Raw genomic sequence first — 19,708 nt, 5'->3', positions numbered from 1 at the left:
CTGGAGCGCAAAGAGCCAGTTAACACCACGGACATCCCCAGTCTGTGAGTGCCAGGCTGGGAGGCCAAGGCGCCGATGGCGAACGCACGCTGCTGCGACGGTTCCTGAGCCTGCGTGCCTGCCAGCTGCATCATCCAACACGAACGCCGTCCTCCCTTTGATCCTTCATCCGCTTCTTGTTCCACTCGTCCCACTGGTCCGCTCGCTTTGTCACTCCGCCACTCCGTCACTCCTTCGTTCCGCTCAGTCTCTTCCCTTTCCGACTTGATTGCTACTGCAAGACAAAACACCCACTTCAACCGCACGCGCGAGCTCGCTTCGCCAACGCGCCATCACCATGAGCGCCGAAAAAACCATCTTCAAGGTAAGTGCTTCCTCGCCTCATCGCTGCCTACGCGATCTCCACCGCAGACGAGGCTGACCCACCGCTCCTCTTCCTCGCAGGCCACCTACTCGGGCGTGCCAGTCTACGAGTGCATCATCAAGGACGTCGCCGTCATGAGGAGACGCTCCGACAGCTGGCTCAACGCAACCCAGATCCTCAAGGTCGTCGGCCTCGACAAGCCGCAGCGCACGCGTGTCCTCGAACGCGAGATCCAGAAGGGCATCCACGAAAAGGTGCAGGGCGGCTACGGCAAATACCAGGGCACATGGATCCCCCTCGACATCGCCATCGAGCTCGCAGAGCGCTACAACATCCAGGCGCTCCTCGCCCCCATCACCACCTACGTCCCCTCCGCCAGAGACTCGCCCCCGCCCGCTCCCAAGCACACCATCTCCACCTCCAACCGCTCCAAAAAGGTGCTCTCCGCAGACGCAGGCGCCCTCGGCCGCTCCCGTCGCGCCACCAGCATCGAGACCGAATCCGAGGCCATCGGCGCCACCCAGAACAACGCCTCCGAGGGCAGCATGAGCCCCTCCCCCAGCGACATCAGCTCCTCCTCCCGTACTCCGAGCCCCATGCCCGCCGATCGCGCCAACGGCCCTTACGCTGCACACCACGCGGCAGCGGCTCACCACAACGGCAGGGAGGCCACCAACCAGGCGCGGTACGCCGACATCATCCTCGACTACTTTGTCACCGAAAACACCACCGTGCCTTCGCTCCTCATCAACCCTCCGCCCGACTTCAACCCGGACATGAGCATCGACGACGACGAGCACACCGCCCTGCACTGGGCGTGCGCCATGGGCCGCATCCGCGTCGTCAAGCTCCTCCTCTCGGCCGGCGCCGACATCTTCCGCGTGAACACCAACCAGCAGACCGCGCTCATGCGCGCCACCATGTTCTCCAACAACTACGACCTGCGCAAGTTCCCCGAGCTCTTTGAGCTCCTCCATCGTTCCATCCTCAACATCGACCGCAACGACCGCACCGTCTTCCACCACGTCGTCGACCTCGCCCTCAGCAGAGGCAAACCGCACGCCGCGCGCTACTACATGGAGACCATGATCAACCGTCTCGCCGACTACGGCGACCAGCTCGCCGACATCCTCAACTTCCAGGACGACGAGGGTGAGACGCCGCTTACCATGGCCGCGCGCGCACGATCCAAGCGCCTCGTGCGGCTGCTGCTCGAGCACGGCGCCGATCCCAAGATCCGCAACAAGGAGGGCAAGAATGCAGAGGACTACATCATCGAGGACGAGCGCTTCCGATCCTCGCCCTCGCGCACCGGCCCCGCAGGCATCGAGCTCGGCGCCGACGGCCTGCCCGTGCTGCCCACCGCTTCGCTCCACACCTCCGAGGCAGGCCAGCGCACCGCCGGTCGCGCCGTCACGCTCATGAGCAACCTCCTCCACAGCCTCGCCGACAGCTACGACTCGGAGATCCACACCGCCGACAAGAAGCTCACCCAGGCGCACGGCTTGCTCAAGCAGATCCAGACCGAGATCGAGGACAGCGCCAAGGTGGCCGAGGGCCTGCACCACGAGGCCGAGGGCGTCGACGACGAGCTCAAGCGCGTCGACTCGCTCCAGCTCGCGCTCAAGCACGGCATCAACAAGCGCACACGCGACGACCTCGAGCGCCGCTGGGCCGAGGGCAAGCAGGCCATCAAGCGCGCACGTCTGCAGGCGGGGCTCGAGCCCGGTGCTCTCTCCTCCAGCTCGGCGGCCAACCAGCCTGATGGCGCGGCGGCGGGCGATGCGGAGCACGAGGCAAAGAAGTGCCTCGATGCGCTGCCTGAGGGCAAGGACGTCAAGACGGCGATCGCCGAGCTCAAGACGCAGCTGGGTGAGGTGCAGAAGAAGCGCAGCGAGCTCGTCGACATGTTTGTCTCGCGTGCACGCGAGCAGGGCACCGGCAAGACCATGGCCGCCTACCGCCGGCTCATTGCGGCCGGATGCGGCGGCATCGCGCCCGACGAGGTGGACGCCGTCGTCGGCGTGCTCTGCGAGCTGCTCCAGGAGGGGCACGCAGGCTCGGGAGGCGCCGGTACCAGCGATGGCGCCTCGGGCGGTGACCGCGCGAGAGACGCTGCCATGATGCTCAAGGGCGCTGGCGCGGCGGCTCTGGCTGCCAACGCAGGTGCGGCCTGACCAATTGATTCCAACTTGTACTCTAGTTCTCCTTTGTCGTAATGATCTCATGTTTGCTTCCACAATGTCTCTGAGTGGATCCGTGGGCACGTGTCAATGAAAGTCGAGGAAGCGGCATGGCGAGAAGGGGGATGAGGGGGAAGGATGGTGGTGGAGAGGGTCACGTGACGCGACTCTGGGATTCCAGGTTGGCGGCGAGTCAATTTTGGACTTTTTGGTGAAGCACCACCACCATTCTTCTCATCACCATCTTGACCGGGGCTAGAGCACGCAAATCATCGCCAAGGGGAATCGACAAGATGCTGCGCCGGACACTAGCACTATTTGCGGAGGCGACACGATCGTCGTCCAAGGCGTCGAGCTCTTCGGATGTGCTGACGTCGCACTTTGCCAAGGCGTCGCTGCCTCCTACGCTGGCGAGGAGTGCGCAGCCGCACAAGAACCTGTACCAGCTGCTTTCGACGTTGCCGCAGGACGGTGTGGGTGCGCGTGTGAGGCAGCGTCGTTGGGCCGCCAAGGGCTTGGATGTGCCGCACGATGTGAATCTCAAGAAACACCTCACACAGATGCACGCCAAGGGCGACAAGCCGCTCAAGGACGAAGACCACCTGTGCTACTGGGAGATCACCAAGGTCAGGTTGAAGGACGGCGGAAACCACGGAAAGGCCTGGGGAAGGCTGGTGTGGAGAGGTAAGTTCTCGAAAGTAGCGTACGTGCAGGTCGGATGCGATGGCTGACAATCCTCATCTCCGCTAGGCAAAACCATCACCGAGGCCGAAACGGGCGAACGCATCCCCGGCGCACTCAAATACTTTTGGGCCCCAGCAAAGTGATGTCTCCCGCTGCACACCATGGGTGTCGAAAAGAGGTGCTGGCGCTCCACACTTGACCGCATCTCATCACATGTACTATAGAACTGCTGTCTTGGCTCGTGCTGCTCGCGCGAGCTTTGCAACCCGTCTCATTTCATCTTCACATCCCGCGATCGCACGGTGAGATGGTTCAGGACCTGTTCGGTGTGCCGGTCATTGGCATCAACATGCGTCGAGAGCAGTGTCAAACGTCAGCGAGCGAGAAGGAACCGGTCCATGCGATGAGGGGCAGATGCAGTGAGTCTTCTTCGCCCGACACCCTTTTTTCCCCGGCAGACTACCGATTTTCGTACGTCTTAACATCGAAAATCGATGCGAATTGGTTTTTGACTCAGCTTCGGTGCGCGGCAGCGGCGGCGTCGGGAAAAGGGTCCGACTGCCTCCACACGCTTCGAGTCGCGACACGCGACTAGCCAGAGCCAAGTGTGCCACCCTCAAGCTTCCTCTCTCTCTCTCACACACCACCTCGACCCAGCACGAACAAACAGCCTTGCGTCGCATCCCGTCCCCAAGCGGGCTGGAAGCGGCGACGAACAAGCCACACCATGCCATCACATTCTTCCTCGCATCCGCACGCCAGACACGCCTCGCCGTCCACGAGCAGCTCCGTCAAACCCACCGGTTGGATCAGGTCCTCGTCGGCCGCGGCAGGCTCGGCGTCGAAACCGCGCGTAGGCGTGCTTTCAGATCGAACCAACCTGCCGTCCTCCAATCATACGCCGCTGAAGTCGCTGTCAAAGCCGCCAAACAGGACGCTGGTGCCATCGCGACTCGTAGCCCAGACGCGCACTCCCGCACCGTCAAACAGCACAAAACAGCAGACTCTGTCGAGATTCTTTGCGCCAAATACTGCCCCTGCAGGCCCTTCAAAGAGCACATCACACGCAGATACATCCTCGCCGAGTCTGGATCGGCCGCGCCTAAGCTCCACGGACGTGAGGGGGGCCGTCAGCCGCGTGCGCAGATCACCACCCGAGCTTCAGGGTGCGAACAACGACGCTTTCAACGACGACGATCTGGAAGCACGCGCGGCGTGTCTGCTTCGCGGTCGCTTCGGTAGCGTCTCTCGCTCACTCAGTGCCAGTACGTCTTCGACACCTCCAGCACCCGTCTCGCCCCCCACACCACCGTCCGACGCGCCTCCACGCTCGCCGCCCGTCCGAGCACGGTCTCGCGTCGAGCGCGTACGTCCGCCAAAACCAATGCTCCCGCCCGCTGAGCCGCGAACACCTCCGCGCAAAAGACCCCAACCAAATCCGCCGTCGTCTCCGTTTCAGCCCACACTCATGGCTGAGTCGCTCTCCAACTTTACGCCTCCCGCATGGGCCAAGAGCATCGACCGCAAGTTAGCGCTGTTTCAGCGCATGGCCGGTGTCCAAGACGACGTGGTTCGCGAACAGGAGAAGCGGCAGATGGAGAACGAGCTGTCTAGAGCGCACAAGAGGATGCAAGGGTCCTCGCCGGTCGCAGCAAAGAGCAAGAGACCGCCGGCGCCGCGGCAACGCACCAGCTTCGCCGAGAGGGTTGAGGCAGTGCCAACAGGGCGCGCGTCGGCAAGGACTGAGCAGATGCCCGAGACGCTGCTCAGATCGCCCACGACCAACAGGAGGATCTATGCGCTCGAGACGCAGTTGATGCCGGTCCAGCGCGCGGCTCTGCACCCGGCATCGAGGACCAAGAATCCGTCCGAGGTGGTTCAGAATCGGCCGCTGTGCACGCGTACAGATCCGGTCGCGGCAGCGTCGGCAGAAGCGACGCAGGACGAGTCGGAAACGCTGCCCTTGGCTTGGCCTGCGGAAGGCGACGACGAAACACAGCCTCTTGCGTGGGACGACGGCGACGACGACGCTGCCCAAATCCCGACGGAAGCTGTGCATCTCTCAAATCCCATTGGCAGCGCTGGCGAGGTGCCCACTTCGGACGACGATGACTTTCTCACAGAGCCGGGTGCGGCGCTCGAGGCTGCGCATGACAGCACACCTGCATCCAAACGGCGGCGGGTGAGTGATTCGCCGCGCACGGTCAAGGCGAGCCCCGTCTCGCTCACGTCGGCGAGCGGGGCGGGCCGGTTCGACAGCGTCGTTGCCGCGCTGCGCCGACAAGAACGCAGGCAGAACTCGGGCATGCAGCTCAGCCTCGACCGATACGTCACCAAGCCCACTCGCAAGCTTGACTCGGACGACGAGCTCGACGTCCTGTCGGATGACGAGGCGGAAGACGAAACCCAGCCTCTGGAGTGGACGACACCCGTCAAAAGACCGACACTGCAGCTGGCATCGTCGCCGGCTGCGGCAACACAACTCAGCACCAGCTCCGGTGCGAGCGCGGGTGCGAGCGAGATCAGTCTGCCGAGTCAGACGGCGCTCAATGACGCGGATACGCAGACACGCACGTTCTTCGAGCAGCTCTGAAAAGAAATTCAATGCATTTGTCGTTGCTTGTGCGAGAGCGGTCAGAGGATGGAGCCTAGGATCATGGCTTTAGCCCGCGAGCCGGCGGGCAGCGAGCGAACGGTTGCATTGGGCGCAAGCGGAGGAAGCGCGATGAGGGCGTTGGCTGTTGACATGCTGTGCATCCCTCTGTGCATTCAAAAAAGAGAAAAGTCAGTTTCGTTGCCAAGTCTGGAGTGTGTCGGTGGGTGGAGTTGAACTTACGAGGAGCGTTGGTTTCCCGTGCTTGTGGCGACCAGACCGTTGGTGCCGGTGCGTACCGAGGCGCGGTGGAACTCGGCGCGCGAATCGAGCCGCATCTCGCTGCCCAACACCACATCCACCTGTGGCAAACTCCACGCATTCGCGCCCGAGCTGGTGGGCAGTGTACCCGAAAGCTTGCGCAGAGCGGGCAGCACAAACACGTAGAACGTCACGAGTGCGGAAGCCGGATTGCCCGGCAGCGCAAAGATCATCTTGTCCCCCGGAAGCGTGGCGAACGTAGTCGGCTTGCCGGGCTTCATGGCGACACGGCCGAATACAATGTGGCCGTGCAGCTCGCGTTCGATGAGCGGCTTGAGCAGGTCCGACTCGCCCATGCTCGTGCCCCCCGTGGTCACGATCACGTCTGCGCACTCGATGCCTTTTCGAAGCGCAGCCAGCGTGGTGGGGACATCGTCGGTCACAATGCCAAGATCCACCACCTCGAATCCAAGACCGGCAATGGCGGCGTGCAGCCCGGGTCGATTGGCGTCGTACACGTTGAATCCCCACGTAGACGAGGAGGGAGCAGAGCTGGTGTCGACCAGCTCGTTGCCCGTGCTGAGGATGGCGATTCGTGGCTTGCGGTATACCAGCGCCGAGGAGCGGCCAAGGAAGGCGAGTGTACCGATCTCGCCGCCAAGCGCGCTGATCGTCGTTCCCCGCGGTAGCACTACTTGGCCTGCGGAAACGTCCGAGGCGCGTGGGCGGACGTTCTCACCCACGTCTACCTGGGCAAGCACCCGGACGCGCACCTCTTCGCCGTCGGAAGACTCGAGCAGCTCCGTGTCTTCAACCATAACTACAGCGTCGGTGCCGGCAGGAAGGCCCTGCCCCGTGTTGATGCGGAAGATCTCGCCGTCTGCCAGCGCGCGCTGCTGCAGCGTCTTTAGCGTGACCACCCTGTAGTCGCCCGGTGGGGTGGAGGAGGCGGGGACAGCGTAGCCATCGACATTAGTGGTTGGACCAGGCGGCAGGTCCGAGGCTGCCGAGACATCTTCTGCCAGAACATGACCGATGAGCGCTGGGCTCACGCCGATCGTCTCGGTGGCTGGTGCGCCCGGCGTGTGCTGAGCGATGAGCGATAGCGCGTCGTCGAGTTCGAGCAGCGGGTACGGTGAGATGCGATGTCGAAGCGAAGGACCAGATGAAGGGTCGACGGTGCGGAACTCCGCATGGTCGGCCGAAGTCGTCCGTGGTTTGGGCGCGGAGTGGCTGTGGAGACCTCCGCCTCCCCCGCAATGATGATGATGATGATGATGGTGGTGGTGGGAGTGCGCATGGCCGGTATCAGTGGCGGTATCGGCGTTTCGATGCATGCTTCCCTGCATTTGTTTGTGCTTGGTTTCGCCCGATCCGCCGCTGAGCAACTCGAGCGCGTGCTGCAATAACCCGTTGGCGAGCAAGAGCTCTATGCACTCGTTGACTGCCTTGGGCGATCCAGGCAGTGCGACAAGAAGCGTCTCCTTGCCGCTGTCGGCCCTCCTGATGCCCGTGACACCGCGGGAGAGCGCAGCGAGCGGCGTCTTTGCGAGCGAGTGCGCGGTGAGTGCATGCGTGAGCGCGGGCGTCTTGCGCGTGATGAGCGGCTCGAGCGCCTCGGGTGTGTTGTCTCGACGTCCGAAGCCAGTGCCGCCCGTGGTAATCACCAGATCGAGAGCTTCGGTGTCGGCAAAGCGCCGAACGTGCTGCTGGATCTGAGCGACGTCGTCCGCGCACACGCTGCGCACGACTTGGTATCCAGCTGTGGTCAGATGCTCTTGGAGCATGCTGCCCGATCGGTCGGCAGTGGCATCCGCCGCGGCGGTGTCCGAGATGGTCAGCACGCCGGCGCGGAAAGAAGGCATGGTCGCAAGTAGGATCGTCCAGTGCCTGGTTTGACGAAGCGAAACGACAAAAGTGGTGAGAGGTTGCAAGATGACGGCGGCACGGTGGGAAGATGCCGACGCACGAGCCTCCACGCTTTAAATTTTGGCGCGCTTCTCAGGGTCTTGGTCGCGACCAAACAATACCTTGAGCGGAGTTTGTCGGCCAAAGATCCACCAAATGCACGGCAGAGAGATGGGGATTGTGGTGATAATTTCAGAGTACAAGGCGGATAGGCAGAATACAAGATGCTAGTATCAACGGGTATAAAGATTGGGCGCGAGATGATCTTATGCAGGCAGAGGCGCCGACCATTCGAGATAGGTTGCAGGCACGAGGCCTTTTATGCTCGGGTCGTGGCTGCTGATCGCGATTGCCCAGCCGCCTTCTATGGATCCTACGACGTGGACGACATCGCCGGGCTGCACGGCGAGTTCGTGTTCCGAGACGGGCTCGAATTCGTACAGGACGTTGTAGACGCCCTCGGGCACGCTGGCGGAGTCGCCGTCGTCTCCGTCAAACTCGTTCTCGTCCTCGGCACCCTCGATGTAGAAGTCGTGGCCGGCGGCGTCTTCTTGATGGCTCTGGTCCGCGTCGTGCGCATGAGACGAGTCTTCAGGCTCGTCGAGCCAGACGCCGAAATGGCGCGGATCGTCGACTGGGAATGCAAAGTCACGCACCTTGATGCTGTGCACCGACTCGGCGCTCGCATCCATGGCCTTGGCAGTGTGGTGGCTGGCACTCGAGCTCGGGCGGTGCGCCTGCACGCTCGACCGGGCGCTGGAGTCTGGCTGGTGTTGGGGAGAAGCGGGTTCATGCGGCGCGTCGTCGGTGCCTTTGAGAGAAGCTGCGGCGGCTGCGTCTGCCGAGGATGGCGCCAAGGGCGACAAGCTGGCGGATGCAGTGCTGAGGCGGTGGTGTGAGCTTGTGGAGCCGGAGGCGGGTCGGAGTTGAGGAGAAGCGACTGAAGTGGATGCCTGGGAGCTGCGCCGTGAGGACGCGCTTGCGATCTTTGCGGCAGTGTGGTCGGACGAAGGGAGCGATGGCGGGCGCGTGGGCGTGGAGGTGTTGGAGGCAGCGGCAGGACTGATTCCCGAAACAGGACGGATGACGCCCTCGGCTACGGGAGAGAGGGGGCGAGGCGATGCAGATTGCGGCGATGCGGTGGATGGTGCTGAGACGGCGGCAGATGAGGATGCAGCGGCAGCGGCTGCGGCTGCGGCCGCGGCTTGGATGTTGCGACCTGGTGGGGGAGGTTTGAGGCGCCAGTCCTGACCTTCTTCGGGCGAAGGAACGAAGCCACCGGAAGGGCTCGGATAGAGGGTGTCGGCGGGACTAGGTTTTGGCGGAGCGACGGTGAGCGGAGATGGCTCGTTTGGCGAGTCTGCTAGCTGGGCGGATGCGGATGAGGATGCTGAGGGCTGCAGGTTGAGCGCATCGATGCCGTCTGATGAGAGCGGTGTGGAATTGACGCGGCTGAGTTCCGGGGTGAGGCTGGAAGCCGAGAGGAAGACGGCGTCGGCGGATTTGCGATCGTTCCTGCTGGATGCAGCGTCGGCGTTTGCATTGGCAGCTGATGGAGTCGAGGCAGGCAAGGTGAGGTAAGTTTGGCGTGTCGAACGCATACCGATCTATCTGCACTTACACTTGAGCCTGGCTTCTATAGACGGCATGCCGTTTTGGTCGGCGGAAGGAAAGCTGAGGGATGCGCAGATGTGGATGTGCTTGGCGGAGATGTGGATGTGATGAGGGGAGAGCGGGTTGGCGAGGCAAGAGCCAGAGCAAGAGCGGTCGTGTTGGATCATGGCGAGCCCAATCCCGCGGCGTCCAATCGGGCATGAACTGGCCAAACTACTGTAAACTGCACCACAGCCGCGTTGCATTCCGCAGCTGCTGGCGCCGCAATTTTCATCCACCGCCTCTCGACCCTCGACTCTTGACCCTGCCGCCTCTGCCGTCTGCATATCATCCTTTTGGGGCGCGTCCCCCCCGCCAAACAAAAAGGTCGCGCTCGGCAGACCCGTTCATCAACTTTACGGCCGGATCAATTCCCATTTTTGAGATGCTTATGTTAGACCTCACATGTCACCGGCCCCCACCGAATCGACCCGATGAGAGAGATTCAACGCCGACCGCTGGAAGAAAAGGGCAGAAAAGATTTTGAGACGGCTACACGATCAGTGCCTTGAGCGCCGTCTCAGCTCATCGTTGGCACCATCGTCCACCACCACGTCTCTCCGTCGCTCGTCTCCACCAACGGCTACGCCTGCGCCAACGTCGTCATCACAATGGCCGGCTCTGCCACATCAGGCAGCGTCCTGCGCTCCCTCCGCCACCTCAACCCACCTACCAAGGGCTCCAAGTTCGCCATTCGAGCCCCCTCGCACGCCGCACACACTCCCAAGTTCGTCCAGCCCAAGGACCGCATCCCGTTCTGGAACATCGTGCCAGGCGACCATGTGAAGCTCAAATCCGGCCGCGTCGGCCAGCAGGAAGGTCTCGACTCGGACGAAAAGATCAGGGGCGAAGGTATCGTCGTCCGCATCGACAGGGAGAAGAACTGGCTCTGGCTCCGCGACGTCGACGACAAGAACAAGCTCGCTCCCAAGGCCATCCGACACATCATCCCGCGTCTCGTCGACCCGCTTGCGCCCGAAAAGGGCTACGGCCCCAACGTCACAGAGATCCCGCGTCCCGTACACTACTCCAACGTGATGCTCAAGCTTCCCGGCTCGGACCAGTTTGCCGTGCGCCTCTCGCGCTCCGCAGCAAAGTACGACAAGCGCAAGGGCATGTACGTCTGGAAGCGATACGCAACCATCAAGGCTTCCGAAGAAAAGCTGCTCCAGACGGGCAAGGCGTTCGAAAAGGTCGAAGTACCCTGGCCCTCTCTGCCGGGCAAGCGCAGGCTCCGCGACTCGTCCATGAGCGACCGAAACATCGTCGAAGGCGAATCCTGGGCTCCGTGGAGGCCCGAGGATCCCGTGCTGCTGCCCGAACGCAAGGGCATCACCTCGCCCCAGTCCGAACTCCGCGCACAAATCCTCGCAGACGAGAGGAGCCAGCGCAATGCCGAAAAGCAGGACGAAGCCGGACCCTCGGCTCCCTCGGACGCGCTCGGCACCTATGCCGGTTTCAAGCAGGGCCGCGTCAAGCCGCCTCCCATCGCGCAGCCTCCCACGCCAGCAGAGATCATCCGAATGCGCACAAAGGCCGCATCCGACTGGGCCAGCGGCGAAGCGATCGAGGCGCATCGTCAGGAAGGTGGCCTCTCCTTCCACTGGCGAGACTACCTCGACCTCGCCCCGCGTCAAGGTCCCGCGAGTGGCGGCGACTGGAGCGAGCTGCCTGCGAGCACGCGCAACGGCGGCCTCGACGCACCCAGAGACCCGCGCGACGGCCGCATCACCGACGGCCTCAGCCGCAACGACGTCGACCGCATGCCCGTCGAGCTTCTCATGACGCGCGACCTCACAAACGAGCGCGGCCTCAAGTGGAGGATGAGGAGATGGAAGGAAAAGCAGGCCGAGATGCAGCAGGAAGCCATCCAGGAACACCGCGAACGATCCAAGCTGCTCAAGGAACTCGACGCGCTCAAAGTTTAGCCTCATCATCATCACCATCATCGCCTCTCACTTGCAATCTCATTCGTCTGGCACTCGGGTCGAAATTTGTGGATCGGCTTGGGCGCGATGGCGCAAGCCTTGAATCGTGTTTGACAATTTTCTCTAGGTTGTGAGCGTCATACAGCTTCAGCAACCAGCTGCTTGGCAGAGGCAGGTGCTCTGCGAAGGAGAGCCTGTTGGAGGCGCTTGAGCAGGCGCAGCATGAGCAACGGATCGCCTCGGCCCGTCACACGCTTAAAGGCGTACAAAAAGAAGCTCGACACGAGCGCCAGGCTGATGATGTCGAGAGCCAGTCGAGCGCCCAGGTTGACGAGCGCCACCAAGACGCGCACGGGCGAAGTCAAGAGGTGGAAAGCAGCGCCACTGCGGTTGGTGGCGCCACCACCCTCGGCGAGGAAGCTGGGAGCGAGCGCTTCGGAGCGAGGCCCGCGTGCGACGGCGTTGAGGCCGATGAGCTGTCGAACGTCGTCGACGATGTTCATGAGCGCGTGATAAAGGCGTGCTGTGGCGGGTTGGTTCGAAGAGCTGGGATGGCGAGCATCGTCGGCGGCTGCAGATGAAGCGCGACCCTCTACGCGATTGAGACGCTCGTGCAGCGCCGCGAGCGATGCTTGGATGGACTGGAGCGCCATCTCCATCTCGGGACGAGGCGGTTGGTGGGAGGAACCGGCGTTGGATGGCGGGCGAGGTGGATAGACGGGTGCAGGCCCGGTTCTGGTGCCGACGGAGCGACCGCCGACGGAGGAAGCGGCGTAGGTGCTGCGCTGGTAGTGGCCTGGTTCAGGCTGTCGAGGATAGTTGGAGCCGGCGACGGAGGCGGCGGTGGATTGGGGCGCGTAGGTATGACGCGTGTAGCCTCCCTGCAGCGATGGAGGGCCGCGCGGTCGAAGCGTCGTGGATGCGTCGTGGACCGACGATGTAGGCACGTTGGAGCGAGAGGGAGGAGCTCGTGCGTAGCCTTCGGTGGCGGATACGGAGCCTGGACGAGGCTGAGGACGGTACGAGTGGATGGAGGGAGGGGCGTGCGAGGCAGGATGGCGTGCGACGCTACGGAATGGACCTGGTTGGGAGCCGAGATGATCGTCGTCGGAAGAGTCTTGTTCCGATTCGGAGGCCAAGGGTGTTCTTTGGGTGGAGATGGCGGAAGCGGCGCCTCCGCCGCGGGTGGCAGCGGTGCTGGTGCCCGTGACGGAAGGAGGATGGGGGGCGAGATGAGAGGGCAGCTGGGGCGGAGGCGGCTGCTGTCGAGAAGGGCCCGAGGGAGGCTGGTGGAGGCCGGTTGGGTCGAGACGCTGCTGGTCATCGGTGTCGGATTCGGTGAGCGATTCGTCGTCGGAGTCGACCTGGGCCAGGGAGCCGTCCATGACGCGCTGTGCGACCTGACCGGAGAAGTTTTCGAGTTCCTGGATGAGGGCGGCCGCCTGTGGACGATCGCTGAAGCGGCGGAGGATCCTGAGCATGGACTCTACGTACATCTGCTTTGCGTCTCTAGGAGGCAGGCCGCTGACTTTGGACCATGCGTCCCACTTTGCCCTGCCGAGCATGTCTAGCATGCCTGGACGCTTGGAGTGGACGTCGCCCTCGGTGGCTTGCTTGTAGAGGCTGTAGAGTGCGAGCTTCTCTTCGTAGGATGTCTGTATTGGTCCCGATTTGGGGAGCGACTGGACCATGTCGACGGTCTTTACGAAGAGCGCATCGATGACGTCTGCGCTGCTCATGGTGGGCGAAGGTGGTGGCAGCGTAGGTGGTCTCGGGGGTCAAGGGGGAGAGGAGACGAGAGCGACACGAAAGAGCTTGTTGGATGGTGGTGGTGGTGGCGGTGGTGGCGGCGTGTCTGTTGATGAGAAAGGTGGGCGGGGATGGTGGTGACTGGGCATTGGCGAGCGAGTGGAGAAGCGTCGAACCCCACACGACGACGACGCCTGCTGGCTCAGCTCGCTCGCTCCTCTCGGCTCAGCGCCGGCGGAGATTTCTCGCTGATTTCCGGTTGGAATCCTCGGCGAGACGCGTCGGCAGCGCGTAACTCTCTCTCTCTTTCTCTCAGAGACCCTCCGAGTGCAGCAGAAAGCAGAGCATTCCGGCTTTCAACTCGCGGCGCTTTCCAGTCGTAGCCGGTTAACTTATCCGACATCCAAAATCCCACAAAATTGCCGCACGAAAGGCTTTCTTGGTGGAGCCAAGGAGGGCCAGGTCCGCACGGCCATTTTCCTGCATTCCTTCCTTCCTTCCCACCCCGCCCAAGCCATCCGTCCTCCCCTCACCTCGTTCATCGCCTTCGACATCCACATCCAGCCCCGAAGACACCCTCCCAACATGACAAGTTGGTGGAGACGCACGTCCAGATACCTCTCGTCCCACTCCAACTTCTTCGTCGTCACCGGCGGCCTCGTGGGCGGCGCCTACCTCCTCTCGCAGTATGCCATCTCCAAGTTCCAGCAGATCCAAGAAAAGCTCGTCAACGACAAGAATGCAAAGGAAAAGTAAGCTTCTTCGTACATCTCCCGAGCTTCCTACACAGCTTGCTGACCTCTCCGCTCGACAACAGCCTCCGACGAAGATTCGCGCAAAATCAGGAGGATTGTACCTTCACCGTCCTCGCACTCCTCCCAACCCTAGGCGATCAGCTTTTTGCGAAACATGACGTAGAACAACTCACCGAAAGCTTGCGCTCGCAAGCAGCACCTCCAGCTCCAACCACGATCACCTCCGACGCACCGCAACTTTCAGCAGCCGAACCAGCTCCTTCAGCATCGATAGCCGCTTCAGCCTCCGATCAGCAGGATCCACAGCCGTCGCAAACAGCTCAGCTCCCGGCTTCCGAACCTCAACCAACGCCTGAAACCTTGCCTCATCCAGACGCTCCTTCGCCCCAACTTAACCCACTCGCAAAGACTTTTGTTCCAGGCGTAGTACCCGCGCCTGCGCCGTCCTCGCAGCCTTCCACGGACGCTGCGCAAGCCAATGGCCTCGAAGCTGCTCCCGACGCTCCTGTCGTCCCAGGGGCGACGCAACAGCTCCCTCCAGCCCAGTCCCCCGACGCACAACCCACTGGTTCGCCACAAACCACAACCGATAACGACGCAGAGCAGCTCGCGCAAACCCAGTCGTCGCCAACAGTATCGGCCGTCCTTCCTCCATCCTCGGAACAACCCCATGTCGATGCTCAGCAGCAACGCTCCAAGATCATCGCAGACAGGCACGCCAAGCTCCGTCTCTGGAACGATCTCAAGCTCACCTCCTTCACCCGCGCCATCACCTCGCTCTACTGCGTCGTCCTCCTCACCCTCCAGACACACATCCAGCTCAACCTCATCGGCAGATTCGCCTATCTCGCTTCCGTCGAGGCGCTCGCTCGCGAATCCGACGACCCCTCCGTCCTCGCATCCGCATCCCATCTCGACTCGTCTCGTGTGCTTGACCACGACACCGAGCGCCTCTACCTCACCTTTAGCTGGTGGTTCCTCCACCGAGGCTGGAACGCCTTGTCAGATCGCGTCGCCGACGCCATCGCCAGGACTTTCTCGCCCCTCTCCGTCAAGGCACAGCTCTCCTTGACCGACCTCAAGGCTCTCGTCAACGATGCCCGTTTCATCATCGAACACGAGCCATCCGCCAACGCCACCAATACCGCTGACCAGCCCGCCTGGAAGCGCTCCCATTTCCTCGACGTCCTCTTCCCCAACTCCACAGACCACGAGGCAGACGTCCTCGTCGGGGCAGGCGCACTCGATGGCGACGCCGCAATCTACGCCCTCGCCACCAACGACAAGCTCAGAGCCCTCTTGGACGAGACAAAGGACATCATCGAGTCCCAAGACTTTGGCACCATCCTCTCCCTCTGCTTCGACCGTGTCTTTGAAACCTTTTTCGACAGTCTCTGCCCCACCTTTGGCGTTCAAAAGTCCGGCAGGACCGACTCGACCGTCCAGGTGGAGCCACTGTCCGCACTCGAGTCGCGATTCCAAGAGATCACGGACGAGATGCAGCACGGCAAGCGTGTTCGTCTCGCCTCCCTCTTCCCCCTCGTCTCGAGGCAAAGTCAGATGGCTATTCGCGGCGTACCAAACGAGTACATCGAGGTCCTTGCCGACGCCAAAGAGCTCCGGGCTTTCTCCGCCGTCTTATATGCAGCCTGGTCGCCCATGTAGTTGTACGCTCCTGCTCGAATCTTAATCCGTCCATCCATCATCACGTCCACCCACTCGATCGTTTCCCGTCGCAGAACCATGAGACATGCTTCCACATGAGTTGGCAACCCATCCCGATGCGAGTCTTCTCGGCGCCGCTAACAGGTGAGCGGAGTCGCGCTTCAATGATCGACCGAGTTGACAGCGGCCGAGCTGACAGCAGACACTCATCATCCGCAGCCTCAAGCACAGTGTCGGGGCACGACCACTGATGGAGCTTGCTGATCGTTTGCGGACGATCGGGGCAAGACAAGCGTGCAACAAGTTTTGGTGGTTCTACAAGTACAATTCGGGATCGAGCATGAGCCAAGGCGAATGGTGCCAAGTCCCACCTCAAGACGTCTCCATCGGCACCGCCTCGGCAGTCTCGCTGGTCGCCGTGAGCACCTTTGCGGATCGTCGCGCGTCCATAAAGAGCTCGTTGGCTTCCGCCACATCTTTGGTGGTGATCTCGGATCGACCTGCGGTCTTGGCGAGGATCGAAGACGGGCTCAGAAGTTGGAGCGCAAACCTGTAGGCGTTGAAGCATGAGCGGAACGCGGTGCATCGGAAGGCAGGGATGGTCAGCGATAGTCGGAAAAGGGAGGGAGACCCATCAAGGATTGAAATGGATGGTACTTACCTGAGCGAGCTTCGTACGCCCTCTTCCGTGAGTTTCTCGAGCGCATCCTCGGCGATCAAGTGGCCTTCCACCTTGGTACGCAATCGCAGCACCTCTCGGATCTCGTCCTTCTCGTACGGCATGGTGCGCACGATCATGCATCGGTCGAGCAAGTCGAGGGGAATGCCGTGCGGAGCCACAATGCCAGTGCCCGAGGCAGGACCCTCGTACTCGGTACCGCGCACCATGCACTGACCGCGGTTGGTGGCCAAGATCACGTGTGGGCTGATGGTCGACTCGAGCGCTCGGTTGAGGTAGGTGAAGCACTCCATGTCGAGCATGTGCACCTCGTCGATGAACAAGACACCGGGCACCAGTTCGGCGATGCCCTGCTCGATGTACTTGTCCACGACCCTGTTGATCTCGCCACGCAGCTTGTCGGTCACCTCTGTCCTTCGACCCTTGACGAGCTGGCCGACGACGCTCATGATGTCCTGTCCTCCCTGGGGCTTTGCGTTGGCCATGTCGAGGTCGTGAAGGGTGACGTCCTGAACCACTTCCTTGCGCTTGTGGACCTCTCCCTTGGGCAGCGGCACGTACTCTTCCGCCTCCAGGTCGAATTCGGTGGCGTATGCATCGCTTCGGCCAACTCGCTTGACGGCACCGGTGTTGGCCTCGATGTAGATGACGTCGCCGACGCTGATGCGCTCCTTCATGATGCTCTCGTAGATGCTGGGGTCGAGTCGGAGCTGCTTGGTGCCCTTGACGGTCTTGAGTGCGATCACAACGTGGGCGATGGTCTTGCCATAGCCCGAGAGCGGGTTCTCTGCTTCCGTCGGCGTCAGCTCGGTGATCTCGCCTTCGTAGACCTCTTTGGTCTCGCGCACGCGCAACCCGATGGCCCTTCGGAAGTTCTCCATCAATACCTCGGTCTTCTTGACCTCGGAGCTGTAGACTTCCGAGCCGACCATTGGGCAGAAGGGCACCTTTTGACCGAGTTCCTGCGACACCGCCAGAGCGAGAGCAGTCTTGCCCGTACCAGGACCTCCGGCGAGGAGGAGCGCCTTGCCCGCGAACTTTTTCATGCGAATGAGGTCGAGCACGAGACCGCAAGCCTAATGCCAAAAGTCAGAATACAAGTAGCGTTGGTAAGTGCCAGAATCCTCTACGTGGTCCTTTTCTGCTGGGCCGCCTTACCTCACGGGCCATCTTCTGGCCGACAAATCCTTGCGCCGAGGGGAGCGCAGTGCCATCGTCGCTCAGACCAAGTCCTTTGATATGCGAGTGCGTCGCGATGCGCGCTTCGCGAAGAGCGCCGGAGGCGGATCCATCCATGGTGACTGGTCCAGCGCCAGGGGCAGCGCTGGTAGGCGCATTTGCGGACGACATGGTGGTCGTCACAAGCGGGTCGCCGTGGATAGGAAGAGGTTGCCGTTGAAGAGTCTAGACCGCACACGTGCCGCTGTGTTGTGTGTCTTGGGGGCGCTGTTCCTCGGTGAAGCGGCAAGTGGATGAAGGTCTCGGTGGTTGCTAGTGGTTGGTTGGTAGGGAAGAAGAAGGCCAACACGGCGGATGGCAGAATTCCCAGCAGCGCACAGTTCAGGATTTGCGGGCAGTCGTGCGTCTTCGCGACACGTGATTGAGAGCCTGATAAGCTGTTAGATTTACTGCTGGCCTGGACCCCCGTCGTTCTAGCCTCATGCTCCCGAGCCGCTAGAGTTTCGTGTCCGCCGAACTTGGCGGTGGCCTCGAATCGACCTGTGCTGCTTCTGCCTCTCATAGCTGCGAGCATGAGGCACAAAACACATGAGGCACAGGAAGAGCCTGCTACAGTATCACCTCATCCATCTGGGCACGCACTTGCGCACGCACATGTCACGCGCCCCATCTTGCATCGTCTTGCACCGCGCTTTTAAACCAAAGATCATGGTTGAAAGTCATCCCCTCGGAGCATGAAGCAAAAAGCTGGACCACACAGGCCAACGATGCTGAGCACTGTAACTCCGCACAAGGGCCATGAGATCCTGATGACCAAGATTCGCGGTCCTATCTGCGATTCGAGGGTTTGTTTTGTGGAGGAAAAAAGGTTGCGTCCTTGTCACGCACGCCTCTGCCCTTCATGCCTCAAGCACTTGGGTCATCTTGTGTCGTGCATGATCGGCGTCTTGGGGTTTCGACGGACTGTGTGAAATCTGTTTGGTCATAAACACACCACAATCACGAATCGGAAGATCTTGTACGCGTCCACTTCACTAGAGGGTGTACTGGCAGCTATGAGCCACAAATCTGAGAATCACGAATGATGCATGTGCAATCATGAATGCTTCCAGCCTGTTGTGCCACGGGTTCAGCTCCGCGACTGGTCTCCCGGAACCCTTCGCCAAAGTCAGATCTCAACGAAGCCATCCATTCTAATTTGATGAACGGTCTAGAATTGGAAGAATCGAGGCAGGATAGTGACATGGATTTCGATCTGCGAATGCGGAATTTGTGGAAGTGAAAATGTGAAAAAAGTACGAAGTCGAGCATCCCGGGAGGCACCTGACTGCGTTGAGATTGCCTTAAATCATAAAAAATCGCACTGTTATTACGCGAACTAGCCAACGTAGACAGACATCAGCTAGGCGTCCTGGATGCTTGTCGCAATTTCGTGTGATCTGGAGGCAAAGCGCGCAGAGGCTGGAGTGCGGGCTAGACCTGTTTATGGCCTGTTCCATTTTTTGCCTTGCGTGTCGTATTCTAGTGCTCATGATTCATGATGAGAAAAAAATGACGGCTTGCTTGCCGCTCGAGACCAATCACCTACCCTGTTGATTTGCCAACTTCGGCAAAAGATGTCCGGACTTAAATTGCGAAGCCAAAATTGTCTTTCAACTCATATCCTGAAAAGACGGGGGGGTGGCGAGGGTCAGCCACCCAGCAGCCACCCCGGGTGGCTATTTGGGATCAGCCACCCCACAGCCACCCNCGAGACCAATCACCTACCCTGTTGATTTGCCAACTTCGGCAAAAGATGTCCGGACTTAAATTGCGAAGCCAAAATTGTCTTTCAACTCATATCCTAAAAAGACGGGGGGGTGGCGAGGGTCAGCCACCCAGCAGCCACCCCGGATGGCTGTTTGAGATCAGCCACCCCACAGCCACCCACACACACATGGGTGGCTGCTGGGTGGCTGATCCCGAGAAGCCACCCCAGGTGGCTGATGGGTGGCTGCTAATTACCAGCCACCCCGGGTGGCTGTGGGGTGGCTGATCYCAAAYAGCCAYCCGGGGTGGCTGCTGGGTGGCTGACCCTCGCCACCCCCCCGTCTTTTYAGGATATGAA

The 19,708-nt window shown here is 61.3% G+C and overlaps 8 protein-coding genes across 8 annotated transcripts; 4 read left to right on the top strand and 4 right to left on the bottom strand.

Annotated features, from left to right (window-relative positions):
• Positions 1-337: 337 nt before the first annotated feature.
• On the top strand, positions 338-3,374 carry PAN0_019d5818 (apses-domain-containing protein; the record flags this gene model as incomplete). Its single annotated transcript, XM_014798752.1, has 5 exons — positions 338-364; positions 445-2,530; positions 2,617-2,728; positions 2,807-3,231; positions 3,298-3,374. 5 exons carry the CDS (start codon positions 338-340, stop codon positions 3,372-3,374), a joined length of 2,727 nt encoding a protein of 908 aa, XP_014654238.1.
• A 584-nt stretch (positions 3,375-3,958) lies between these two features.
• PAN0_019d5817 (uncharacterized protein) lies at positions 3,959-5,824 on the top strand (the record flags this gene model as incomplete). Its single annotated transcript, XM_014798751.1, has 1 exon — positions 3,959-5,824. One exon carries the CDS (start codon positions 3,959-3,961, stop codon positions 5,822-5,824), a length of 1,866 nt encoding a protein of 621 aa, XP_014654237.1.
• Positions 5,825-5,865: 41 nt separating this feature from the next.
• PAN0_019c5816 (molybdenum cofactor biosynthesis protein) lies at positions 5,866-7,950 on the bottom strand (the record flags this gene model as incomplete). The annotated part of the gene is made up of 2 exons (XM_014798750.1): positions 5,866-5,992; positions 6,068-7,950. The coding sequence occupies 2 exons, from the start codon at positions 7,948-7,950 to the stop codon at positions 5,866-5,868; spliced, it is 2,010 nt and encodes a 669-aa protein (XP_014654236.1).
• A 309-nt stretch (positions 7,951-8,259) lies between these two features.
• PAN0_019c5815 (uncharacterized protein) lies at positions 8,260-9,774 on the bottom strand (the record flags this gene model as incomplete). The annotated part of the gene is made up of 2 exons (XM_014798749.1): positions 8,260-9,542; positions 9,615-9,774. 2 exons carry the CDS (start codon positions 9,772-9,774, stop codon positions 8,260-8,262), a joined length of 1,443 nt encoding a protein of 480 aa, XP_014654235.1.
• A 483-nt stretch (positions 9,775-10,257) lies between these two features.
• On the top strand, positions 10,258-11,574 carry PAN0_019d5814 (uncharacterized protein; the record flags this gene model as incomplete). The annotated part of the gene is made up of 1 exon (XM_014798748.1): positions 10,258-11,574. The coding sequence occupies one exon, from the start codon at positions 10,258-10,260 to the stop codon at positions 11,572-11,574; it is 1,317 nt and encodes a 438-aa protein (XP_014654234.1).
• Positions 11,575-11,711: 137 nt separating this feature from the next.
• Positions 11,712-13,313, bottom strand: PAN0_019c5813 (ACBP-domain-containing protein; the record flags this gene model as incomplete). Its single annotated transcript, XM_014798747.1, has 1 exon — positions 11,712-13,313. One exon carries the CDS (start codon positions 13,311-13,313, stop codon positions 11,712-11,714), a length of 1,602 nt encoding a protein of 533 aa, XP_014654233.1.
• A 595-nt stretch (positions 13,314-13,908) lies between these two features.
• On the top strand, positions 13,909-15,743 carry PAN0_019d5812 (peroxin-3; the record flags this gene model as incomplete). The annotated part of the gene is made up of 2 exons (XM_014798746.1): positions 13,909-14,075; positions 14,141-15,743. 2 exons carry the CDS (start codon positions 13,909-13,911, stop codon positions 15,741-15,743), a joined length of 1,770 nt encoding a protein of 589 aa, XP_014654232.1.
• Positions 15,744-16,115: 372 nt separating this feature from the next.
• Positions 16,116-17,772, bottom strand: PAN0_019c5811 (AAA family ATPase Rvb1; the record flags this gene model as incomplete). Its single annotated transcript, XM_014798745.1, has 3 exons — positions 16,116-16,293; positions 16,405-17,498; positions 17,581-17,772. The coding sequence occupies 3 exons, from the start codon at positions 17,770-17,772 to the stop codon at positions 16,116-16,118; spliced, it is 1,464 nt and encodes a 487-aa protein (XP_014654231.1).
• Positions 17,773-19,708: the final 1,936 nt, after the last annotated feature.

Source organism: Moesziomyces antarcticus (assembly GCF_000747765.1).
Source record: "Moesziomyces antarcticus DNA, scaffold: scaffold_v10019, strain JCM 10317, whole genome shotgun sequence".
NCBI classification, from domain to species: Eukaryota; Fungi; Basidiomycota; class Ustilaginomycetes; order Ustilaginales; family Ustilaginaceae; genus Moesziomyces; species Moesziomyces antarcticus.
The sequence above is the reverse complement of the archived record's forward strand: the minus strand, read 5'-3'. Positions and strand labels throughout refer to the sequence as shown.